The sequence below is a fragment of the Plasmodium vivax genome, chromosome 9 (genome assembly GCF_000002415.2).
Source record: "Plasmodium vivax chromosome 9, whole genome shotgun sequence".
Lineage (NCBI taxonomy): Eukaryota > Apicomplexa > Aconoidasida > Haemosporida > Plasmodiidae > Plasmodium > Plasmodium vivax.
Window position 1 is genome coordinate 1,245,389 of NC_009914.1, and position 21,944 is coordinate 1,267,332.

Genomic DNA, 21,944 nt, shown 5'->3' on the forward strand with positions numbered 1-21,944 from the left:
ACACTTCTTGATGAGCTAGCGGATTGAAATTGCGCTCCAATTTTTGATGACCCCTCTGAGTTTATTCTTCCGAGCTGCAAAAGAGCCATTGTAGCCACTTTTGCGGAGAAGCCTTTTTCGCGTAATGGGCTTCCCTAGAGTATGTGAACGAGACGAGTGAGGTTGCGAGGTTGCGAGGTTGCGAGGCTGCGAACCGCTCGAGGGGGAAGCGTACCGCTGGGTTGAGCTGCTTGCGCGAGTCGGAGTGGGGCAACCCAATCAGGAGAGGCGGGGAAAGCAGGTAAGGGGTAACCCGGAGAAGAGTTACCGGCTAAGAGTAACCCCCCGCGGAGTCACTCCCCCCAGCGCGACTGCGCAGCGACTGACCCAAACGTTGGTTCCTTTTCTCCACGCGCATACAACAGCCTTTGGGTATGCTCCCACTTGCCCATTATCACACATTGCCATTTCTGCCGCAAATCAATTTCCGACTTGCGGGAGGAAAACAAAATGGGAATTGCAAAATGAGGGCTTAAGCGGAATGACAAGTGAAAAAAAAAAAAACAGCTCTGCTTGAAGAGCGTAATTTTCTAACGTGAGTCATTAGTTCATGTAAATTTGTCTTTCACTCCGTTTCATTATTACGCTATTTGTTTTTCGAGCGGTGCGCTTGCGCTGTTCACCACGCGGCAACAAAATGTGGGCGCTCATAGCATTCGTCCTGCATGGCGTCTTCCTGCTCGGAAAATCGGAAGACCTACCGTCCAAGGTGCCGGACAAGCTTCTAAACAAAAGTCTGATTGACATCCTAAATTACAACTTCAACGTCAATGATGTGATGGGAATCTTCGAGAAGATATTCAAAAACAGCGTCGACGATTTTAAGATTGAGGAGGAGAATAACGAGATGAAGAATCTGCAGTTTAAGAAGTACAACTTTGACAAGCAGAATTATCATTTCACGTATCCCTCTTTTAAGGACTACTGTAATGCTTCGTTGGGGAGAGGCGCTTTTGCCATGCCCGCGAGGGTGTGGGCGGCTCTGCCCACCGTTTGAACTGAGCCCCTTGAATAGTGCCGCGTCAGATGCGCCGCTTTAGATGCCCCGCTTGGGCACGCTCTTATGACCGCTGCACTCCCCCTTCTTAGGCCTGAACGAAGTCGCGAACAGCGAAAACTGCAAAAAGTACGCGGACAAGGACTACATTGCGAGCGTCTTCAAAGACATCGATAGCAAATTTCACTCCCGATTTTACAAAGAAATAAACCAACTGAAGCACTACATTTTCGAAATAGGGAAGCTGCTAAAAAGGAGAGACGAGCTGAACAACGAAATTAATGCCACATTTGAGGGAATAAAAAACACCAAAGGATGGGTAAACAAAACGATGACGAAGAAGGCGGGCACGGCACTGCCCCTCATTCGATATTTTGAAGAAATGTCTTACAACTTAAAGCATGCGAACAAAAGTTTGAGCTACTACGATATGATGGTACAGTACGGAAACGAATTAAACGCCATCATCAAAAATGCACTTGTGGAGTATGTATACATGTATAGGCAAACAAAAACGTATCAAAAGAAAATCGAAAAGTATATGGAGAGAAATGCCAGGATCCTTTCCAAAATGCACAAGAAAATTATTCTAAGCATTTTCTACATGATTTCTGATATGAACAAAACAAATGAAAAAATCGACAACTTGATAAATAAAAAGGTCAACGAATTTAACGAATGGGTAAATTATGAAAATGCAAATTATGTGAAAAAATTAAAAAAACTCAAATCCAATATTGATTTTAATTTAGATGATATTAATGAACATATAGACCTCTCCAAGGAAAAACTCGAGCAAAATAAAATTGCCTTTATTAATATGAGCAAATATTTAACCTTCCAAAACCCTACCAAGACGATCAGATCCATTATGCATTTGCTTAACAATAAATATCCCAAGGATGTAAATATCGTTTTTCTCTACAATGAAGAGTACATAGATTTCTCCCTAGACAAAATGATAGAAGTCCCTCAGCCGTGTAAAATGAACGTGGACTCCAAGTCAACTGATGACTTTAACTTTGCCCATTTGGATTTCATGGAGACCTCCAAATACGAGCAAATGCTCAGCACCACTACCTTCGAACAAAACGATTTCAAGCATATAGACAAACAAAAAATTGATAACATTATTAGCGAAATATTTCACCAAGATAAGAAACTTGACAGCGAGTACTGGATTAAGGAAAAAGAATTTGAAGACGTCAAAAGTAAAATTTCGTTTAGCGATCTGAATAACGAAATACAGGTCTACACAGACGAAATGGAGAAAAGCATCACCTCAACGAAGGAGCATTACGTGTTCAAACCCACCATTAAGAGGTACATTTCGAGTGTCCGCAATCTTTTTAAGAACCCCATTTTTTACTTTAACAAGTATATTTACTCCTTCCAGAAGAATTTCGACTCCCCTGTGAGCGGCGCGCTGGTCAGCATCCCGATGAACGCCGCCGAAGATGAGGTGAAGGAGAAGCAGCAGAGGGAGCAGCAGCAGAAGGAGCAGCAGTTGAAGGAGCAGCAGCTGAAGGAGAAGCAGCAGAAGGAGCAGCAGCTGAAGGAGCAGCAGCTGAAGGAGAAGCAGCAGAAGGAGCAGCAGTTGAAGGAGCAGCAGTTGAAGGAGCAGCAGCTGAAGGAGAAGCAGCAGAAGGAGCAGCAGCTGAAGGAGCAGCAGCTGAAGGAGAAGCAGCAGAAGGAGCAGCAGTTGAAGGAGCAGCAGTTGAAGGAGCAGCAGTTGAAGGAGCAGCAGCTGAAGGAGAAGCAGCAGAAGGAGCAGCAGCTGAAGGAGAAGCAGCAAAATGAGAAACTGCAGAAGGAGTCTGCGGGGGAGACCCTCAGTGGAGAAGTCAGGGCGAGCGGAGGACCCTCGGAAAGTATAGAAATAGAGGTCGTCAGGCATGACGAACCTAGGGGAGAAGCTAAGGGGGTGGCGGCTACATCCCCTGGTGAAGAAGCAAAGGCGGTAGCAGCCACACCCCCTGGTGAAGAAGCCAAGGGAGTAGCTGCCACATCCCCGATTGACGACATAAAGGTAACCACACACAACTTGGAGAGTGACGACGAAAAGGGGACGAACAGTGCTCTGGAAGACGGGCCATTCAGTGAGCTAGCGAGGGAGCTAGAAAACGAGATAGACACTGAATTAGACACGGAGCTCGAAACAGAGTTGGCCGACGCCGAATTAGAAGCGCACCTAGAGACAGAACCCGAAAGTGAGGTAGAACCCGAGTTTGAAAGAAACGTAGGAATAAAGTCTTGGGGGGAACAAGGAAAGGAAGATGCCTTTGCGAATGATAAGGAGGTAATGTTGGTAAATAAGAAGGATGATAAGGGTGAGATGGGGGATGAAGAAAACGTAGAGGAAGCAAGCTGGGAATATGCAGGTAGGCGCGAACGGGAGCGCCAACGTAGGGGTGCACAAGAAAATGAAATTGATGTGCAAACGGAGAGCGAAGGAGAAGGGGAGCACACGGAGGGGTTCTATGGTATGGATGATAAGTTTATTCAAGTTGAAGTGAGGAGAAGCGGTGCTGAAGAAGGTGCAGGCGAGAAGGGGGAAGGTGAAGAGGAGGATAAGGAGGAAGATAAGGAGGAAGATAAAGTGGAGAGTAAAGAGGAGGATAAGGAGGAAGATAAAGGGGAGGGTAAAGAAGAGGACAAAGAGGACGACAAGGAGGACCCCCAGGAGGAAGACGCAGTGAAGCATAAGAAACACAGAAAGGCGAAAAAGAAGAAAGAAAACAAGGAGGACGACGGGGAGGATGAAGAGGAGGAAGAAAGCGAAGAGGAAGACGAAGATGATGACGATGAAGAAGGAGAAGACGAGGACAACTTCGACGATGAACATGATTATACCTATGGAAACGAAAGCTCAGGAAAATACGATGGCCTAATGAACGAAAAATACAAACACAAGTTATCCCTTTTCCGTAATGCAAATGTGAAGTATCTCTGGAGAATACCAATTATTAATCGGCTCTATAACAAGTGCAGCGAAAATAAAAATGACTGTGTGGGGAAGAATGACATAGAAGTGATTGACATCTACGAAATAGAGGAAGAGGAGTTGGAAGAAATATACCAGGATTTTCTCAACTTAAGTTATGAAGATTCTTTGAAAAAGGTTAAGGAAAAGATTTTGTATGCCGTGCCAGACACGGAGTACCTTGCAAAGGCTTTGAAAATACACAAAAAAAATAGGGAAGAAAATAAGGAGAGGAATTTCTTTTACGATGCGCTGTACGGAAATGACTACTTGATTATCAAGTCGAAGGGCGTCAATGTGGAGACGTTCATTTATCCCTACTTCGAGACGCTGAATCTGCAGCTGAGTGAGATAAAGACGTGCACGCTGGAGGATTACTACGGCTGCATGAAGAGGTACGTCCGGAGCAAACTGAAGAGGAAATCCCCGGGGGGGAAGAAGGCGGGCGAGCATGCAGATGGGAAGGCGGACAAAAAGGTGGACAAAAAGGTGGACGGGAAGGCGGACGGGAAGGCGGACGGGAAGGCGGACGGAAAGGTGGACAAAAAGGTGGACGACAAAATGGACAGCAAAACGGACAGCAAAGTGGACAACAAAACGGACAACAAAACGGACAATCAAACGAGCGTCAAACTAAGCGACAGGCTGAACGAAAAAATCCTGTTCGTGTACCTGGGGACCTTCAAAGACGAAGTGTTTAAATTGCCCAAGTCCAAAATCGCAGACGACCTAAAGAACGCCCACCTGAAGCAGTTCCTGGACAACCCCAAGGACTATCACTTTTTTAACAACTTTCTAATCAAAAAATATGAAGAGGAGTACTATTTCTTCCAGAAGTTGAAGGTGTACACCGTGTACCATTCCAAGTATAAGAACTCTATTATGTACGGAATTGACTTTAACTTTTACGTCTCCTATTTTTCCAAAGAAGACATACAATATTTGCCCCTATCGTACTACCATGACTCCATCATATATTTCAAGGTAGTGCTAGCCACGTCCAAATACGGGTACCGCGAAATTGTGCCCATCGATGATGAAATTATAAAGTTTGGATTAATGCTTTCGTTAGATAATAAAAATAAGAATGTACACTATTTAATCCATTCGGAAGTTACCAATGACACGAACTATGACTTACTGAAGAGCAAAACGGGGGTCGTCAAGATTTATGAAGTGTCTTATGAAAATCTTAGAATGCAACTGGTAAATAAAAAATACAAAGTCCAAGTGACCAAAACGATGAAAATTATTCTGCAGAAGGAAGTTACCTTTAACAATAATAAAAAGAGAACACACGATTATATTGACACCTTCTATGACAAGATGAATAAAATAATGAAAAATAACATGAACCTGGAATTGTTCCGTAAAACGTTTTATGTTCATTTGCAGAACACGTGAGCACGTTGGAGCGAAATGAAATTCCGCATTTTTGTGTATTTTTCCTTTTTTTTTTTTTTTTTTTTTGTGAAAAATGCGAAATTGTGCTGATTGTGCAAAACGTGGAGATTATTTCCCATGGGGGAAAACCACCACCCGCGTTTTTAATTACCGCCTTGTACGCTTTTTTAAGAGTTTTTCAATAGTTCACCGCCCAGTTTTTACATGATTTGTTTATTTTTTCAGTTTCCTGTATGATAAATGGCTACATAAAATGTGCATCCCCCGATTGATTGTATTTTATTTGCGCTGTTTATTAGACTCTCCCTCTATGTGGTTCTTTTTTTTTTTTTTTTTTCCTTAATTAGTTTTAACGATGCTTTAAATTTGAAGCTGCACTGTCGTGTCTACATATAGCTATGCTTACATCATACGCATGGTGTGTTACGCGTATCACCTTTCGCACAACCATTTAAGGAGATTTCCCTCCGTTTAATTAAGCCTTTCCAGTGCCATTTTGAAAATAATCCCTACGTTTGTCTAAGAAGCCCCCTTGGGGGCGGCCGCCCTACGGTTTGCGATGTTATTGGGCCATTTCTGAACAGGCGCCTTTCATAAATGAGAAGGGATAAACTGCTCCTATTGAGGAGACATATTTTACACACGAAGCGGGCTCTCATCAGTAGCGACCGTGCCAAATGCACATGGTTATTCTGCCGTTGCGCACGAATTGTGAAGCTCTTAATTTGCTCACACTGAGCATGAAGCGAATCGAAAACGCGCAAATTTGTTGAATGCCACCATTTGGTGTGTGCCCCACCCCATGCACACAAAAAAAGGTTTGCACTTTGCCATTAGAACGTAAAAATGGTGAGGTATCTACATCCTTGCGAATGAAGAGAGTGTAATCCGGCCACTGGGAATATGTTCTTCCACAATAGCAGCTCGTGAAAACTGATTGCACTACCTTTTAACAGCGTTTCGGAAGTAAAAAATTATGAACGGCAAGGAAAAAAAAAAAATAAAAAATAAATAAAAATAAAAAAATAGCTGGCTAGCTAGCTATACATTTTTTCGCAAAGCTGGTCTGTAAGCAGGTGTGCAGCTGCTTCCCTTATGGTACGAAAAAGCGGAAAGTCCCCTGCGAACGAGAAATACGCATATGTGTAATACGTACATACAATGGGGCAAATAAAATGCCTATAATTTTGTTATTTTCTCCACTGAAGTGGCGAAGTTGTGTTTTTTTTTTTCTGCCAATTGATAGCCCGGTGGAAAAAAATAGGATGAGGCTAAAATGGTTGGGGGAATGTATGCAGATCTGTGGATCTACCGTTTTTTTTTTTTTTTTAAAGGAAGAAAAAATAGCTATTTTTTTTTTTTTTTTTCCAAAATGACTCTTTTGGCTCTTCTTCATACGGTCAAAGGTGCAAAATATGTAAATGCGCTTTCTGTTCGCATAAGCATACGCACATGCAATGGCACATTTATGCATAACAACTACATGGGGCCATGACAAAACTGCATGCCGTGTGATGGATTTTGCCCTGTTCCTTGCGGGGCGAAACTCTTCAGAAGGGACATCTTTGGAGGGCCCCTTCTTTTTTTTTTTTTTTTTTGCTTGCACAGCATATGCCTCATTCGCACAAAAAAAATAAAAACCAAATAAACACTTAACGATGTTGTTTTGTGTAGAAGGAAACACCCCCATTTTTGCTTAAACATTTGATCGAGTGTAGCATGTTATGCGTTATAGGCAATTTTTTTAAAAGCAAAATGTAATATCCCCATTTTGAATACACCCCAAAATGGTTATTTTATTCGAATTTTACCCATACGGAAAAAAAAAAAAAAGCGAGTTGCATGATGCATATATGAAAATATTGTGCCTTTATGTGGGCCCTACATAGGTGTACCGTAATGGCGTACATATTTACAGGCACATATTTACAAGTACGTATTTTATACGCATATATACGCTGCGTAATGCGCTTCGAAGCAGCGGCATCAGCTGGGACGCAACATCTGTAAATTAGTGAAAAAAAGTTAAAGGAACTGCAAAGCTTTGGCGCTTTCTTGTACTCCTTCATCTTAAACTCACGAAAGAGAGATATATTTTTTTTTTTTTTTTTGGAGGCCCCCCTGTACCATTTTGTAGAGCGTTTTTGCGTTTATTTTTCAAATTTTATTTTTGCGCCTTATGTACAACTTATGTACATGCAGCATCACATGAGGAAGGAATTTTTTATTTCATAAAATATGCGTCACAAGGAACAATTTTACGAAAAGAAATAAGTGTTCACTGTTCGCTGTTCCCTTTTTTTTTAAATTACATGTATGTAGCCGCTTTAACCAACGTTTTGGTAGCCACACTGTATGCATAAACGTATTTATACACAAATGCATGAGCATTTATATTCACCCACCCCAACTCTTCCACGTTTTTCATGAGCCCCAAGGCAACATCCATATGCCAACGGAATAAATAAATTTGAACCTACATTATATATGCGTGTATGTTTGTTGGAACGGAGCCATCCAAATTGCATATACCTTTTTGTAGAAGCAAAAAAATAAAATAAAATAAAATAAAATAAAATAAAATAAAATAAAATAAAAGTTAAAGGCCAAAAGTGTTAAGCTTCACGTAGGCACACCCCTTTGCGCAAACAAAATTAAAGCTCCTCCGCGAAGCACTTTTCCGAGTGAATCTGCCTCGAATTTGACCTCACCTACAAAAATAGAGCAGTTGACACGTAAGCTTTTTCACACCGAATTCGCGGTTTAGTACATATTGTGTGTGCCCCGCGGTACATGCCTGCATCGAACGAAGCGGCACAACCGTCACTAGGGCGGAGGCGCGTGGGTCGTAGTGTGTACAGAGTGTATGCTTCGAGTTGCGCTTGGCAGCACACGCATCCCGTTCGAATCAGTTCCTAATTTGTTTATTTTTTCGAATCGTTGCATCTCTGCACATGTTGCGCAGGTTTGTGCGCGCTGTCCCCACCGCGTTACTTTTTTTCCTTTTTTTCTTCTTCCTTTTCAGATCCCCGTAAAAATGGCATCGCTGAACAAGAAAAATATCGTGAAAATTCTGGAAAGGTGTGTGAAGAATAGCGTTTTGAAGGACAAGAGTCGCCAACTATGCACGAGCAAGACTAACTTGAACAGAGCCTCCGGAGACATAATCGGTATCGACTTAGGCACAACGAACAGCTGCGTTGCGATTATGGAGGGAAAGCAAGGAAAGGTGATTGAGAACGCAGAAGGGTTTAGGACAACCCCCTCCGTTGTAGCATTCACCAATGATAACCAAAGATTAGTTGGTATAGTGGCCAAGAGACAAGCAATAACCAACCCAGAAAATACGGTATATGCAACCAAAAGGTTTATAGGCCGAAAATTTGATGAAGATGCAACAAAAAAGGAACAAAAGAATTTACCGTACAAAATTGTTAGAGCGCCAAATGGTGATGCATGGATAGAGGCCCAGGGCAAGAAATATTCCCCAAGTCAAATAGGAGCATGCGTTTTGGAAAAAATGAAAGAAACGGCTGAAAACTATTTGGGAAGGAAAGTACACCAAGCTGTTATCACAGTGCCTGCTTACTTTAATGATTCGCAAAGGCAAGCTACCAAAGATGCAGGAAAAATTGCAGGTTTGGATGTCCTTCGAATTATTAACGAGCCAACCGCAGCGGCCTTAGCATTTGGGTTAGAAAAGAGCGACGGGAAGGTCATTGCCGTGTATGATTTAGGAGGTGGTACCTTTGACGTTTCCATTTTGGAAATTCTGGGAGGTGTTTTTGAAGTGAAGGCGACGAATGGAAATACGTCCCTAGGAGGGGAAGATTTCGATCAGAGAATTTTAGAATATTTCATAGCCGAATTTAAGAAGAAAGAAAATATCGATTTGAAAAATGACAAGTTAGCTTTACAGAGGTTGAGGGAAGCAGCTGAAACAGCCAAAATTGAGCTGTCCAGCAAGACACAGACGGAAATTAATTTGCCTTTCATTACTGCGAACCAGACTGGACCAAAGCATTTACAGATTAAGTTAACCCGTGCAAAGTTGGAAGAGTTATGCCATGATTTGCTAAAAGGAACGATCGACCCATGTGAGAAATGCATCAAAGACGCAAATGTGAGGAAAGATGAAATTAACGAAATTATTCTAGTTGGTGGTATGACCAGAATGCCAAAGGTGTCCGAGACGGTTAAGCAGATATTTCAAAATAACCCCTCCAAGAGTGTCAACCCGGATGAGGCAGTTGCGTTAGGTGCAGCCATCCAGGGAGGAGTACTAAAAGGAGAAATAAAAGATTTGCTGCTGCTAGATGTGATTCCCCTATCTCTAGGTATAGAAACCCTAGGTGGAGTTTTCACCAAATTGATCAACAGAAACACGACCATCCCGACGAAGAAGTCGCAGATCTTTTCCACCGCAGCTGACAACCAAACACAGGTGAGCATCAAAGTGTTCCAAGGAGAAAGAGAAATGGCATGCGATAATAAAATGTTAGGATCGTTCGATTTAGTGGGAATTCCCCCTGCACCTAGAGGAGTCCCTCAAATTGAAGTCACCTTCGATGTGGACGCAAACGCGATTATTAACATCTCCGCGATTGACAAAATGACCAACAAGAAGCAGCAAATTACCATTCAGAGTAGCGGCGGTCTGAGCAAGGAAGAAATTGAGAAGATGGTCCAGGAGGCCGAACTAAACAGGGAAAAGGACCAGCAGAAAAAGAACCTGACCGATTCTAAAAACGAAGCAGAGACGCTGATTTACAGCTCGGAAAAGCAGCTAGACGACTTCAAGGACAAAATTTCGGATGCCGACAAGGATGAGCTGAGGCAGAGGATCACCACCCTGCGCGAGAAATTGTCATCTGAAGACTTGGAAGCAATTAAGGACGCCACGAAGCAGCTGCAGGAGAAGTCCTGGGCCATTTCGCAGGAGATGTACAAGAACAACGCTTCCCAGGGCGCGCAGCAGGAGCAGCCCAAGGGCGAGGGCAAGACGGAGGAGAACAAGGACAACGCGTAGGGGTGGTGAGGCGGTATAGCGGTATAGCGGCGATGATGTGAAAAACAAAGCATAACGCGCAGAACGTGAAGACCCAAACCGTGTTGAGAACAGACCCGCGCAACGTCCCACTGCGCAACGTCCCATCGCGCTGCCGTTCACCTCTCGCTTGTTGACAATCGAACTGTAGGTGTAGCGTTTTTCACCTGAATGTAGGCAGTGCGTGGGGCATATTCGCACATGCTCCCTTTAGCCACGCGAAACCGAAGGGAACACCTTTGAAAACGCGCGTACCATTTTAAAATCAATCGAGTGCCCCTCGTTTGCCACGCCACGTGCGCTAAGCGGATGCACCAGATTGTTTTTAAAATGAAAAGGGGGTAAACATTTTTATTCCATCCTTTCGCGTACCCCTTTTGAGCGGCTCTTCCTACGTCCCCTTTTTCACAACAAGGCGCACAGTAAATTATATGTAAATATGTATGCATTTACTGCTTCAAACGTGGAACGCGAAAAAGCCCAGGCCTCCCATCTGAAAGGGACAAAAATCCCCCCGTGTGTCCACGTGCATTTAAAATTGCATACGTATACGGGGGCATACACGCGCGATGCGCGCACGTGCGTATATTTTTTTTTAAAATGTTTTAAGTTAAACGAGCTGCATGTTTTCCCTCGCTTGTGGTTGCGCGCGCATGTAGGTGAGTGGTCATTGGCCAGCATCATGAGGGTAGCCACATGTGCATACGCATGAGAGCACCCCCTACGATGTGCAAAAAAAAAAAAAAAGGCGCACACCGCAAAAGCGCCAGTTCATGAGCTCCACTTATTTTTTTGCTTCAAGTTTTTTCCCTACTTTTTAATTATAAAACTTGAATGACCTTAAATGAATAAATAAATGAAGTGTTATAAAAAAAAACACCGCTGAGGAGCGAAGCAGTACAAAAATGCAAGGAACTTCGCAGTTGCGCAAATGGGTTGATAAAATTGATTACGTTGAAGAAGGGAGCTCTTTCGTTTTTTCTCTCTTTCCCAATTTGTGAGAACATCTTAAGGGGGGGGGTAAAGTATAACCCAGGTGGGCATCAAACCAAATAGGGCTGCTTATATGAATATAAAACAGAGAAGGGGGACATGCGTCAATGTACAAATTGGCACAACGGTGTAGCGGAAAGAATCCTTCCATCTGCGTGCTGTTTGAAGAACAGTTGGTCTTCAAGCAGTGTGCACATCCTCCTCCGCCGCCTCATCCACTGCGCCGCAACTCACAACTCCGAGTTGGCCTCCCCCGCACTGGCGAAACTAAACTTGGGGACCGTCTTCACCGTAAAGGGAACCAAATTGTCGACAGAAGATTTGCCCATCATCATTTGAGTGATGAAATTTTTGATGGACTGCTCAGAATAATTCCCCTTCAAAATGGAATAGACATTTTTCGAAAAGCTAATGGCAATAACAGTGGGGAAACCGAAAGTGAGATTTAACTTCTGCACAATGTCTAGTTGGTCTCCTGCTTGGGTCCACAACAAAGTGACTGGTAACCTACTAACGTCTTTAATAACATTGGTGAGTATCTGCACATAGGATTTGAAATAACTCAGTTCGGTGTCTTCTTTGTTTGGTAAAATGGCTAAGAGACATACGTCTTTCTCGCAATATTCGTCAAACACTTGTTGAGAGGTTAGCTGAATTACTTCCTTCTTTTCTGTGTAATATTTTAAAAAAAATTGATACATATCCTCTACCGTTCTAGAGTCGTTATAATCTACAGCACTATGTGATTTTTTCTTTCCTGAGGGGAATAGCCTAAAAGATGGGTAGTGCCTTATTTGATAAGTTTGCGCGGATCGTTGTTCCACTGTAGCGTCTATTTTGGCAATTCGGGCGTTCTTCAAATGAGCTACTTTTTTTGCTAGTTGGTCAAACATGGGGTGTATCGGCTTGCTGTGTCCACACCAAGGGGCGTAGAAAAAGACAAACCAGACGTTCTCATCATCCTGTAAAACACTGCTATCAAAATTGCTATCATTTAGTATAATTACTTTGCCATCGTTTTTTTTCTTTCCTTTTTTTTTATAAGAGCTTTTATTCATTTCGTCCAGGTCGATATTTAGCTCTTTCAAACGGTTCTTTTTGATACTATCATATACAAAGGAAACCACTTCTTTTATTTTGTAATTGCCATCAAATTTCTCCATTTTTTTTTTACCATCCTTTGCGAAGAAAATGTGTATACTTGGGTACGTTTCAATTTTATACTGGTTAATTATATCTTCATTTTTTACCGCCAAAATGGTTATGTCGTCTTTTATCGTCTTGGCTATGCTCGTGAAGTCGTTCGCAAACCCCCTGGAGGTCCTGCACCACGTTGCGTAAAATTCAACTAGGCAAACCTTTTTCGCGCTTAGCAACTCCTCGAACTCTTGGGGGCTCTCCACCGTTTGGATTTCCTTCACATTTGTGTACAGCCCCGAGGCGTGCCTGGGGCACAGGCCCGCCAGGAGCACCAGCGAGCAAATTAGGGGGCCCACGGGCTTCATCCTCGTCGAGGGTGGCGTCGGTGCAGCCGGGAGGAGAGGCAGGAGGGGGGGAGAATGAGCGGTGCGAGGCGCAGAAGCAGCAGTACGAAATGGAAAAGCAGCGGTGCGCGCGGAGAACTGACCCCTGAGCAGAAAAAAGCGCCCCTATTTTTGCAACTTCCTACACGTGCGTAGTATCGCAGTTAAAGGGGGCTCCTTGGGGGAGGTAGAAACGGTTTAGCAGTGTACGCGCGTAGGCACGTTCGGCAGGTGCTCTTCGCGATTAGCTTAGAAATGAAAGAAAAGAGAGAAAACCAAATGAAGTGAGGTGAAAGCAGTAAAAAAAAATAACCCTGCCATACACATTGCAAATGCGACCGATTGAGGGGAAACGGGCACCCCGGAATGCCCGCAATGGTGACGGGGAACTATTTTGGTGCCCCCTAGTGGTGCTACTTAGCAGGGCTACTTATCAGAGCTACGTATCAGCGCTACTTTGTAGTGCTCCCCGTTGGGCTCATGCCAGCCGCCCCAATTAACAGCCTCGATTTGTGAACACGGAGGGGCTTAACCAAATGGTAAGTAAAGAGTGACACTCTTAGGGAAAAAAAAAAAAAAAAAAATTACAAACCGAAAATGGAACAGGAAGCTTATATGCAGAACGCTAACGGGTGAAAGAAATAAAAAAAAAAAATGAACGCGCCAGTATATACTATACGCATATGTAAAGCCAAACAAGTACACGTGTTAATCCCTGCTTGGTAGGAATATCTGCATTCGCATACATGTGCACACGGGCAGACTATTGCAGAATTGGGGGAAATGCAACGGAGCTCAAAAGGTAAGTCCCCCCCAAAGAAAAGGGGACTAGGAAAGCTTTGCTTATTTTAGGCCTAATTTTATTGGCAATATAATATCCTACTAACGTGCGCCCCCACGGGGGGATAATCCACCGATTAAAGGGCGTAATCATATGGTCTTTTTTAAGATGAACGTGGTGTGGCGCTGCAAAAGCACCAACGGGGGAACATTGGCGCGGGGGGTGATTCGCAAAACGGTTACTGCTGCTTTGGTAAGAATACAGCTAATCCGTATGTGTGCCAGTACAGGGGCAGCGAAAGCACCGCCCATGTGAAGGGTGGGTAAAATAATCAGTCAGGCGCCGTTGTGTTCGTAAGCGGTTGTGTTAGTACGCTGTTGTGTTAGTACGCCGTTGTGGTTATCCCATATTGTGGGTAAAAAGTTGCGCGAATGTGTGCGTGTAGGGCAGATCCCCAGGTGCCGCCCTACACGGCGTTCTGCCGCGCAAAAGTGCATCCATACGCACATTCATACGTAAATGCAAACCTTTGATCGCCGTGGAAGGACTCCCCCCCCTCTGCCTTCTCTGCTACATCCTTCCTGCCACCCAATAGTGAACGGCCAGTCTTTCCAAAAAAGTGGAATATCATTTTGGTGCTCCATCTCCCAAGAAAAAAAAAAAAATGCCACAAGCCACGTTCCTATAACCCCCAAGGGGAGACGCAAAAGTGGAAACGCAGTCCACACGTGTCAACATGTACAGTTTGTTCATATGAACATGTGGAAGGGAAAAAAAAAAATAAAAATAAATAAATAAAAAAATAAAAAAAATTAAACAAACAAATAACCGCCACAGTTGAACACTTCCCAATGACGCTGACTACTTTTCGCTAAAACGGAAAAAAAAAAAATTGAGGTTTTTTCCATTTTTTGCGCTTCGTTCATGGCGTGCCTCCCACATGCGTGTGGCCCATTTTTCCGAAAGTGGCCCGCCCCTCTGTTTTGGCACAATTATGACGCCGCTTCGCCATTTTTGCAAAAGATATTTTCCAGATTGTTTTATGTTCCTCCTTTGGGCTACGTGCGCATTATGCAAAATGAAACAACATCGTTTACGCGAACAGCGTGCTCTGTTTATGAGTGCAAATGGGTACATTTGCGTAATGTGAAGAGTTCTCTTTTCCTTTTGAGATGAGATAGCTGTGATAATTTTGTGCCTCTTTAAAAAAAGTGCCGCGTTATAAACTCTCTGTATAAGAAATTATCCTCCGTGTTGATTGCCCCCCTTCAGTCATATAACTTACCGCGGAAGAGTGCGGCGAAAATGAAAAAGTCGCCCTGAAGCGGAACTCAAAAGGAGGTGGTGCTACATGCGCGCCGTATATACACGTACAGTACATATGCGAATGCACGTACGGTTAAAATAATTCTGATGAGGTTAAAAAAAAGAAAGAAAAAAAAAAACATGTCAAAGGAAGAAAAAATTTAAACCTCAGTTGAAGGCAAAGCTGAAACCAAAGTTAACCTTATTTTGCCGTTCGCATTTGCCCTACATGTAATTAATGCTTGCTTGCCGATGCCGTGCCAGGTAAATTCATTTTTGAATACCCGGTGGAGAAGGGCAGGCAGGCGTATTTTCCCCACCATTTTGCAAACATGTATGGTTATTCTTGGTTATGCCAATTTTTAAGCGACTCGACTGGCGAGTTTAACTTCTTTGCCAACCAGAGAGGCTCCCCCCGCGAATAGCGCTGCTTCGGCCGCTGCATATTTTTTTTTTCCACTTGGCAGCACTGCAACCCTGCAACTTTGCCAGACCATTTTTTCTACATTCCCGGTGACCGCTTTACGAGGCAGTTTTATCCGCCCAGAACGTATGCACTTGTAATAGGGCACGGCTGGGGGAAGGGCATCAATTTGTTTTGGGCTGCGACCCCCGAGAGCGTACATTTGAATAACTGCGCCGGGACCAGGCATAAAGCAATCCCGAGGATTGAGAACAACTTAACCGAAGGGGGGCGAACAGTAGGGAGTGAATAGTACGGAACGTATGAGCCCCCCCCCGGAGCGCATAAAAAGGCATCCACGTCTTCCTGCGGATAGGCTGTACCCACCTCGCTCACCGCGCTATAATAGTAACGACTTGGAGAGACTCCCCCCCAAGCGCACCTGCGGTGACGCCCCGAACAAATGGATAAGTTTAAAAAATGCAAAAGGAAAAATGTGGGGAGTCTGAAGAAGGCGAAGAGTTTTATTAAAAGAAAAAAAGACCCCTCGCACGTGAGTAGCAGCGGGAACGGCGCGACGAACGACTTCATCACAAACGTAATTATAAAATACGTGAACCAGAGGAAACATGAAAAGCAGAAAAATGGAGCGAACGTGCAAAATGAACAGTACAGGCAATTCTTTGCAGACGAAAATGCAAGCGAAATGTTGAAGGAACGCCTGTTTGGAAAAAACGAAATTGGAGAGATAGATATACTTAAAAATTGCCTCCTTTTTAATGAAAAAAATGAACTTCTCCAAAAAGTGAGCTACACAATTCTGTATGATGTTATAAAAAAATGTATAGACCACGAACATGTGTTGATGAAGGTGGAAGAATTAGGATTCACAGCTGAAAATATAAGAGACAAAAATGACGAGCATGTAAGCATATGCTCCAAGTACAAAGCTGACGTTTTTTTTGGGTACATATATAAAAATTTAAAGGCCATAAAAATTACCAAAAATTTTCAATTTCTATGCAAACTTATGAGTGTGATGAGATTTGTCACGGGTATTATGCCCTATATGTACAAAGTAAAATTTTTATTTTCTCTTTGCTCCATTTTTAATATATACCAGAAGGAGTGCGAGAGTGGTAGGCAGCACCCAACGGTGCTGGGCATCCCCAAAAGGGGGGGAACTCAACAAGGCGACAGTGCAGCCCCGCAGAATGACACCCTTTTTGTCAGTTCGGATGAGGAAGACCAATTTTGCCACCTCCTTTTTGAGCTCCTAAATGAGTTAATAAATCTGCACGAGAATTATAACACATACGACGATCACTACCAGGTGTTTAACTTCTTCGTTTTGAGGTGGATTTTAGTCTACTTCCAAAATAAGCACCCCTTTTTTGCCAAGGGGAAGATGGTGCATTCCTTGGCCAAGGTGAAATACGTCATGTTGTTATTCACTCTGTTGAGGAGGCTACACGAGAGTGCAAGTAAGATAGCGGTTTTGGAGAGCAAAGTTTGCGGCGGAGGGGGAAACGCGCTAAGTGGTACCCTCGCGGGGGGGATCCACATGATGGAAAATAACCGTGTAGAGGCAGACTGTACGATTTACCACCCACCTGAGGAGGAAGGCACAAATGCGCCTCTCCTTCCGAATGAGCAGCAGGCCTTCAAATATGGAGCGGCCCACCCAAGCGAAGCAACCCTGTTAGACGTACTACACCAAAATGAGAACGTAAAAAATGAGAAAATAAAAAGTAACCAAGTCGAATTAAAGACCATGTTGGAGAGCTTTTACGATAAGGTCGATTTGCAAGTGGAAAGGAGGTTCAAAGAAGTGAAGGACACCATGAATACCCTCACGCAGAGTGTATTTATGACGGCCTACAATTTAATTAGCAGCATGCACATTGTACATAGACACATCGCATTGCTGCATTTTTCTTTTAATTTTTTAAAAATGAAATCTTTTGAATATTCCTACTTTATCATTTTTAATGCATTTCAATTGCTTAACAAATTGTTAACGGTCCAGAATTTTGCAATTCACCCGATGATCTTTTTGGCTACCCAAGAGGTTTTCTCCTTTTACGAAAATGTGGTCATTCATTTGTATAAGGGGAAGGATGATCCGCAGGAGGAGTTCTACCAGTTTTGCGAAAAGTTTAATTCCAAGCATAGTGGAGTCTATTCATCCGTTTTGAAGAAAATTTGGAGTTTGTACATGCTCATAATTTCGGATGAATACGTCAAAAGAGAGAAAGGAGGAGGGAACCCCACTGAGGGCAACCTGCATTTTGTTCTTAACCAGGTGGAGAAACAGACAGACGCACCAGAAGGGAGCAACAAATTAACCAGTATACTAAGAATCACCGATTTGGAATTCCCAACAGAGTACAAAATGATCATCCTCAAATCTGCAGATGAGACGTACAAGAACTGCCTAACGAATTGCCTATCGAAGACATTTCGCATACTAGGCTTCAGCACCTTTTTCGAAGAATATTTTTTTTTCACCAGCAGGGAGTTGCTCTCCAAGGATGTGTTCATACTGAATAGAGTTTTAAAAGATACCAACAAGACGTACCACGGAGGGAATTTCAAATTTCTCATCAATTTTTTCTACCCTTTACTTATGCATTTCATCGATTTGTATGAAAGGGAAGAAGAGTATACCATTAAGAGGAAGTGCTTTTTAGGCTATATAAAAAATGTGCTGGTCCATTTCTCGCGGGCATTAAATGACTGCATCAATTTGTACTATTTCGTCTCTACCAATCTGGAGGACTTATACATATTGGTAACCAAATTCACCAACTGTAATGATTTCCACTTGCTGCCACTGTTTGTTAATTTTTTCAAGAATTTTTACCTGTCCACGCTGAAGGCCAACGGTCAGGGGGCACAGTGGTCCCCCTACAGTGTACATTATGACCAAGCGGGGAGAGACATTAAGTGCAAATATAGCCTCTTAAATTTAAAGAAAAATAATTTCTTCTTAAACCACATTTCGGACAACTTGCTGAAAATATTTTTGCCCAGATTTATCTCCATTGTGACGTCTCACTATGAGCAGAAGTTTGCTAGCGCCGCTTTGCAGTCGAGCGGAAATAGGACCGGTGTATCCATGGTCATTGAAAGTTTTTCAAATTTGCTACACGTTGCTTTGCAGTTTTCTTCCGACGCAAATTTGAGTGAAGTGCTGAGTCTCCTCGAGCAGGTCATCCTCAGGAACGAAATTGAGAAGGAAATTTATTCCCTCATTAGCATAATCATTGTGTTGAAAATTTTAACTCCATTTTTTACCTATGAGGAACTCACCCTCTGCTCGCTGTATTACCAGAAGTTGCTGCATTTGGTGGGCGAGCTGGTCAGTAGGAAAATGTCCTCCATAAGGGGTTCATTACGCGGCTTGAGGGGGAGAAGGGCGGACAGAGGAGGGGCGAATAATCAATTGGAAAAACCTATCGGAGGGGGGAATCGCCGTATGAGAAGCGCAGAACAGGGCTGTTGCGTCAACCCCATCGGCGTGAGCGCAAATGTAAATACAAATGCAAATACAAATATAAATGCCCAGTTTGAACTTCCAACCCAGGTGAATGGAGAAATGGGCGCAACGGCAATGGGCAGTCAAAATGGGCTCCCTCCGCTGAGCAGTAATGGAATCCGCGGGCAGCATGACAACTTGATGCAGATTGACTGCGCGGGCGCCCCCTTTGGCGACCCCCCCCAGGTGCAGGCTGCCCAGTGTGGAGACACCCCCACTGCGCGCAGCAAAGGAAGAAGAAATTCTAAGAGCACCACGCGAAGGGGAAACAAGGATCAAAAAAGTATCGACAAAAAGGGCAAAATTAGAGGCCTCATTAAGAAGGAAAAGCGAAAAAACGACTCCGCGAAAAAGGAAAAGGCAAGAAGGACAAAAATTACAAAAGAGCTAAAAATGGACGTCGAAAAGTACAAATTTGTGAGGATCCTCATATACGACAATGTTGCGGCGCTGTTTAAATATTTCGGAAATATATTTTCAAAAAGAAATAACTATAGGGACTCCAGTGGTGGGGTTAGCATAAATATGGGCTGCTCCACCAGTGGGATATGCGAGAGCGTACCAAGTGGCATGCGCCACATGAGCAGAAACGAGAGGCTCATCCTTAGCAATGTATATGTGGACGGCAGAGTGGTCCAGAGCAAACTCCCCGCCATGATGACCAAGGAGAATATCCTCCCCTTTTTCGATAACCTAGACAGCTATAATATAAATAAGTATATTAAAAAATTTTACGTGTACCTGAATGGCCTGACGTTTTACCTAAAAGAGGGGAAACTTCTCGATAGGGACTACTGCCACGAGTTATTTTTTGAAATGCTGCCACTCATAATGAAGGCCCTATTTTACATCAACAAAAAGTTCACCACCAAGTTGAGGAGAAATAGCCTATTTGAACATATAACTCAATTGGGTTCATCCAATTTGAAAGCATTATTTCTGCACGTGACGCCAGGTTTGTTGGTGGAAGAAGCCAGTTGCAAGAAGATAGCCATTTACCTTCTCTACTTGCTTGTAAGAAGGTACAAAATTGAGTATGGGGACCAGGTACAGTTATTCAGTGTTTGTGTAGCCCTATCAAATGGTAGTGAGAAGAGCCTCTTAAAAATTTTCGTAAAATTTTTGCTCACCTGTGTAAAACACTTTAGAAAAGACCTCATCCTGGGGAACATGCCACAGCTCATGAATCTTCTTAATACCATTTCACAAATGAAGAGGAGGGCACTTAACTACCTCGTTGAGAAATTTCTCTACAGATTATACCTCTTTGTAAGCGAATCTGAGGTAGTAACGGAACAGAAGGAGAAACCGCACGATGTTATTATGACCTACTTGTCCAAGGCGAATAGGAAAATGTTCAACAAAATGGTACAGAAGAAGGGGCTCCACGGTAGTGAAAATAGGAGCGATAGAAGCGATGATGATGATGGTGTGCGTGGAAGGCGACTGGCTCACCACCAGAGGAGAGACAAACTGAAAAGCAGAGATGCCCAAATAACGGCCAATTCATCAGACGAAGGGTCGTCCGTCATGTCCTATGCCCTTTCGGAGGAGGATGCGCTGTCCGAATCGAGCGGGGCGAGTGAGCAGGGAGGGGCGCTACTGAACAAGGGAAGAAACAAACGCGGTAAGAAGCATACGAAGCAGGCGAAGCAGACGAGCCAGACAAACAACCGCAATTTGAAGGCAAAAAATCAGAACCGCAGTTTGGCCAACTTTTTCGACAATTTAAAAAGCATGAGGGGGCAGAAGGAGACGAGCTACATAAAAGCCGCCGTGGACGACATCCTGCAGGGCCAAAATAAAAGAAAAAGAAAAAAAGAAAAGGGAAAGGAGAAGGGGAAACAGAACGGCAACGAGAAAGAGACCAATGTCAAAGTCAACCGAAACGTAAGTGATGTGCTCAACAACTTGGGAAGCTCCCTTTTTAAGAACAAAGCAAAGTTTAACATCCCCTTATCGAATGAAAAGGAAATAAACGACCTATTTGGCGAACAGTATTTCGTGAAGCGAGGGTTGAGGAAGGAAAGGAAAAGGGCAAGCGGAGGAGGAGGTCAGTCTGGCCACCGAAACTCCGACTATGACCATAGCGATGGTGATGAAGACGAGGGGGATGACGCAAATGTAGAAGTGGGACTGGATGGAAAGATTATTATCCACCCTGTAAATGCGAATTTGCAAAATGCGAGAAATAAAAAGAAAGACGATGTGATGAACAGAAAGTATAACCCCCTGAATGAGAAGCAAAACATGCACGCCAAACTGAAGTTACACAACAAACAGAAAAATAAAAAAAAAGCGAACACCTTCGTCACGGCGGATAAAAAGGCATACACGTCGAAGAAGGGAAAGGGGGACATCATCAAGAAGGACAAACTACTCCCCTACTCGTACGTTGAGTTGAAGCCTATTATGACCAAAGACAAATTTAGGACCAAAACGCTGCACGCATTTCGATCAATTAAGAATAATTCCAAGAGAAGGGCCAGGAGGGGGAAAAACTGAGCGGTGCCGCAGCTGCACAAGGAGGGGCACAGCAAATCAGCCTTGTTGCCCAAGCTGGAGGGCTAAAAATTGGCACGTCGCTTTTTACGCCTGGACGTACCAAACATGTTGCTCTTTCACTTCCCCCCTTTTCTTTTTTTTTTTATTGCGTTTGTACACTTCCACTCATCTTTATTTTTCATTCTACGCATTTTTGCCACTATTCGTGTTGTATTTTTTTTCGGCCTCTATGCATTCCCGTTTTCAACCCGTGAAATAGTGAAAACTGTATGTAAGAAAGAGGAAAAATTTTATTTTGCGAGTGAAAAGGGTGAGCGCAAATTTGTTCCTCTTATTCACTTTCGCACAATTTGAAGATAAAAACTGAAGTGGCAATTTCATCTTTTTTTTTTTAATGCATTTTGTTTGCAACGAATGTGTGGG

General features: G+C 43.4%; 4 protein-coding genes across 4 annotated transcripts; 3 read left to right on the forward strand and 1 right to left on the reverse strand.

Moving 5' to 3' along the window:
• Window positions 1–676: 676 nt before the first annotated feature.
• Window positions 677–5,423, forward strand: PVX_092305 (hypothetical protein, conserved; the record flags this gene model as incomplete). The annotated part of the gene is made up of 2 exons (XM_001615403.1): window positions 677–965; window positions 1,129–5,423. 2 exons carry the CDS (start codon window positions 677–679, stop codon window positions 5,421–5,423), a joined length of 4,584 nt encoding a protein of 1,527 aa, XP_001615453.1.
• Window positions 5,424–7,086: 1,663 nt separating this feature from the next.
• On the forward strand, window positions 7,087–11,202 carry PVX_092310 (heat shock protein hsp70 homologue, putative). The gene is made up of 2 exons (XM_001615404.1): window positions 7,087–8,158; window positions 8,449–11,202. Exon 2 carries the CDS (start codon window positions 8,461–8,463, stop codon window positions 10,450–10,452), a length of 1,992 nt encoding a protein of 663 aa, XP_001615454.1. The 5' UTR covers window positions 7,087–8,158; window positions 8,449–8,460; the 3' UTR covers window positions 10,453–11,202.
• A 491-nt stretch (window positions 11,203–11,693) lies between these two features.
• On the reverse strand, window positions 11,694–12,968 carry PVX_092315 (protein disulfide isomerase, putative; the record flags this gene model as incomplete). The annotated part of the gene is made up of 1 exon (XM_001615405.1): window positions 11,694–12,968. The coding sequence occupies one exon, from the start codon at window positions 12,966–12,968 to the stop codon at window positions 11,694–11,696; it is 1,275 nt and encodes a 424-aa protein (XP_001615455.1).
• A 2,214-nt stretch (window positions 12,969–15,182) lies between these two features.
• PVX_092320 (hypothetical protein, conserved) lies at window positions 15,183–21,521 on the forward strand (the record flags this gene model as incomplete). Its single annotated transcript, XM_001615406.1, has 1 exon — window positions 15,183–21,521. The coding sequence occupies exon 1, from the start codon at window positions 15,939–15,941 to the stop codon at window positions 21,519–21,521; it is 5,583 nt and encodes a 1,860-aa protein (XP_001615456.1). The 5' UTR covers window positions 15,183–15,938.
• Between the last annotated feature and the right edge of the window lie 423 nt (window positions 21,522–21,944).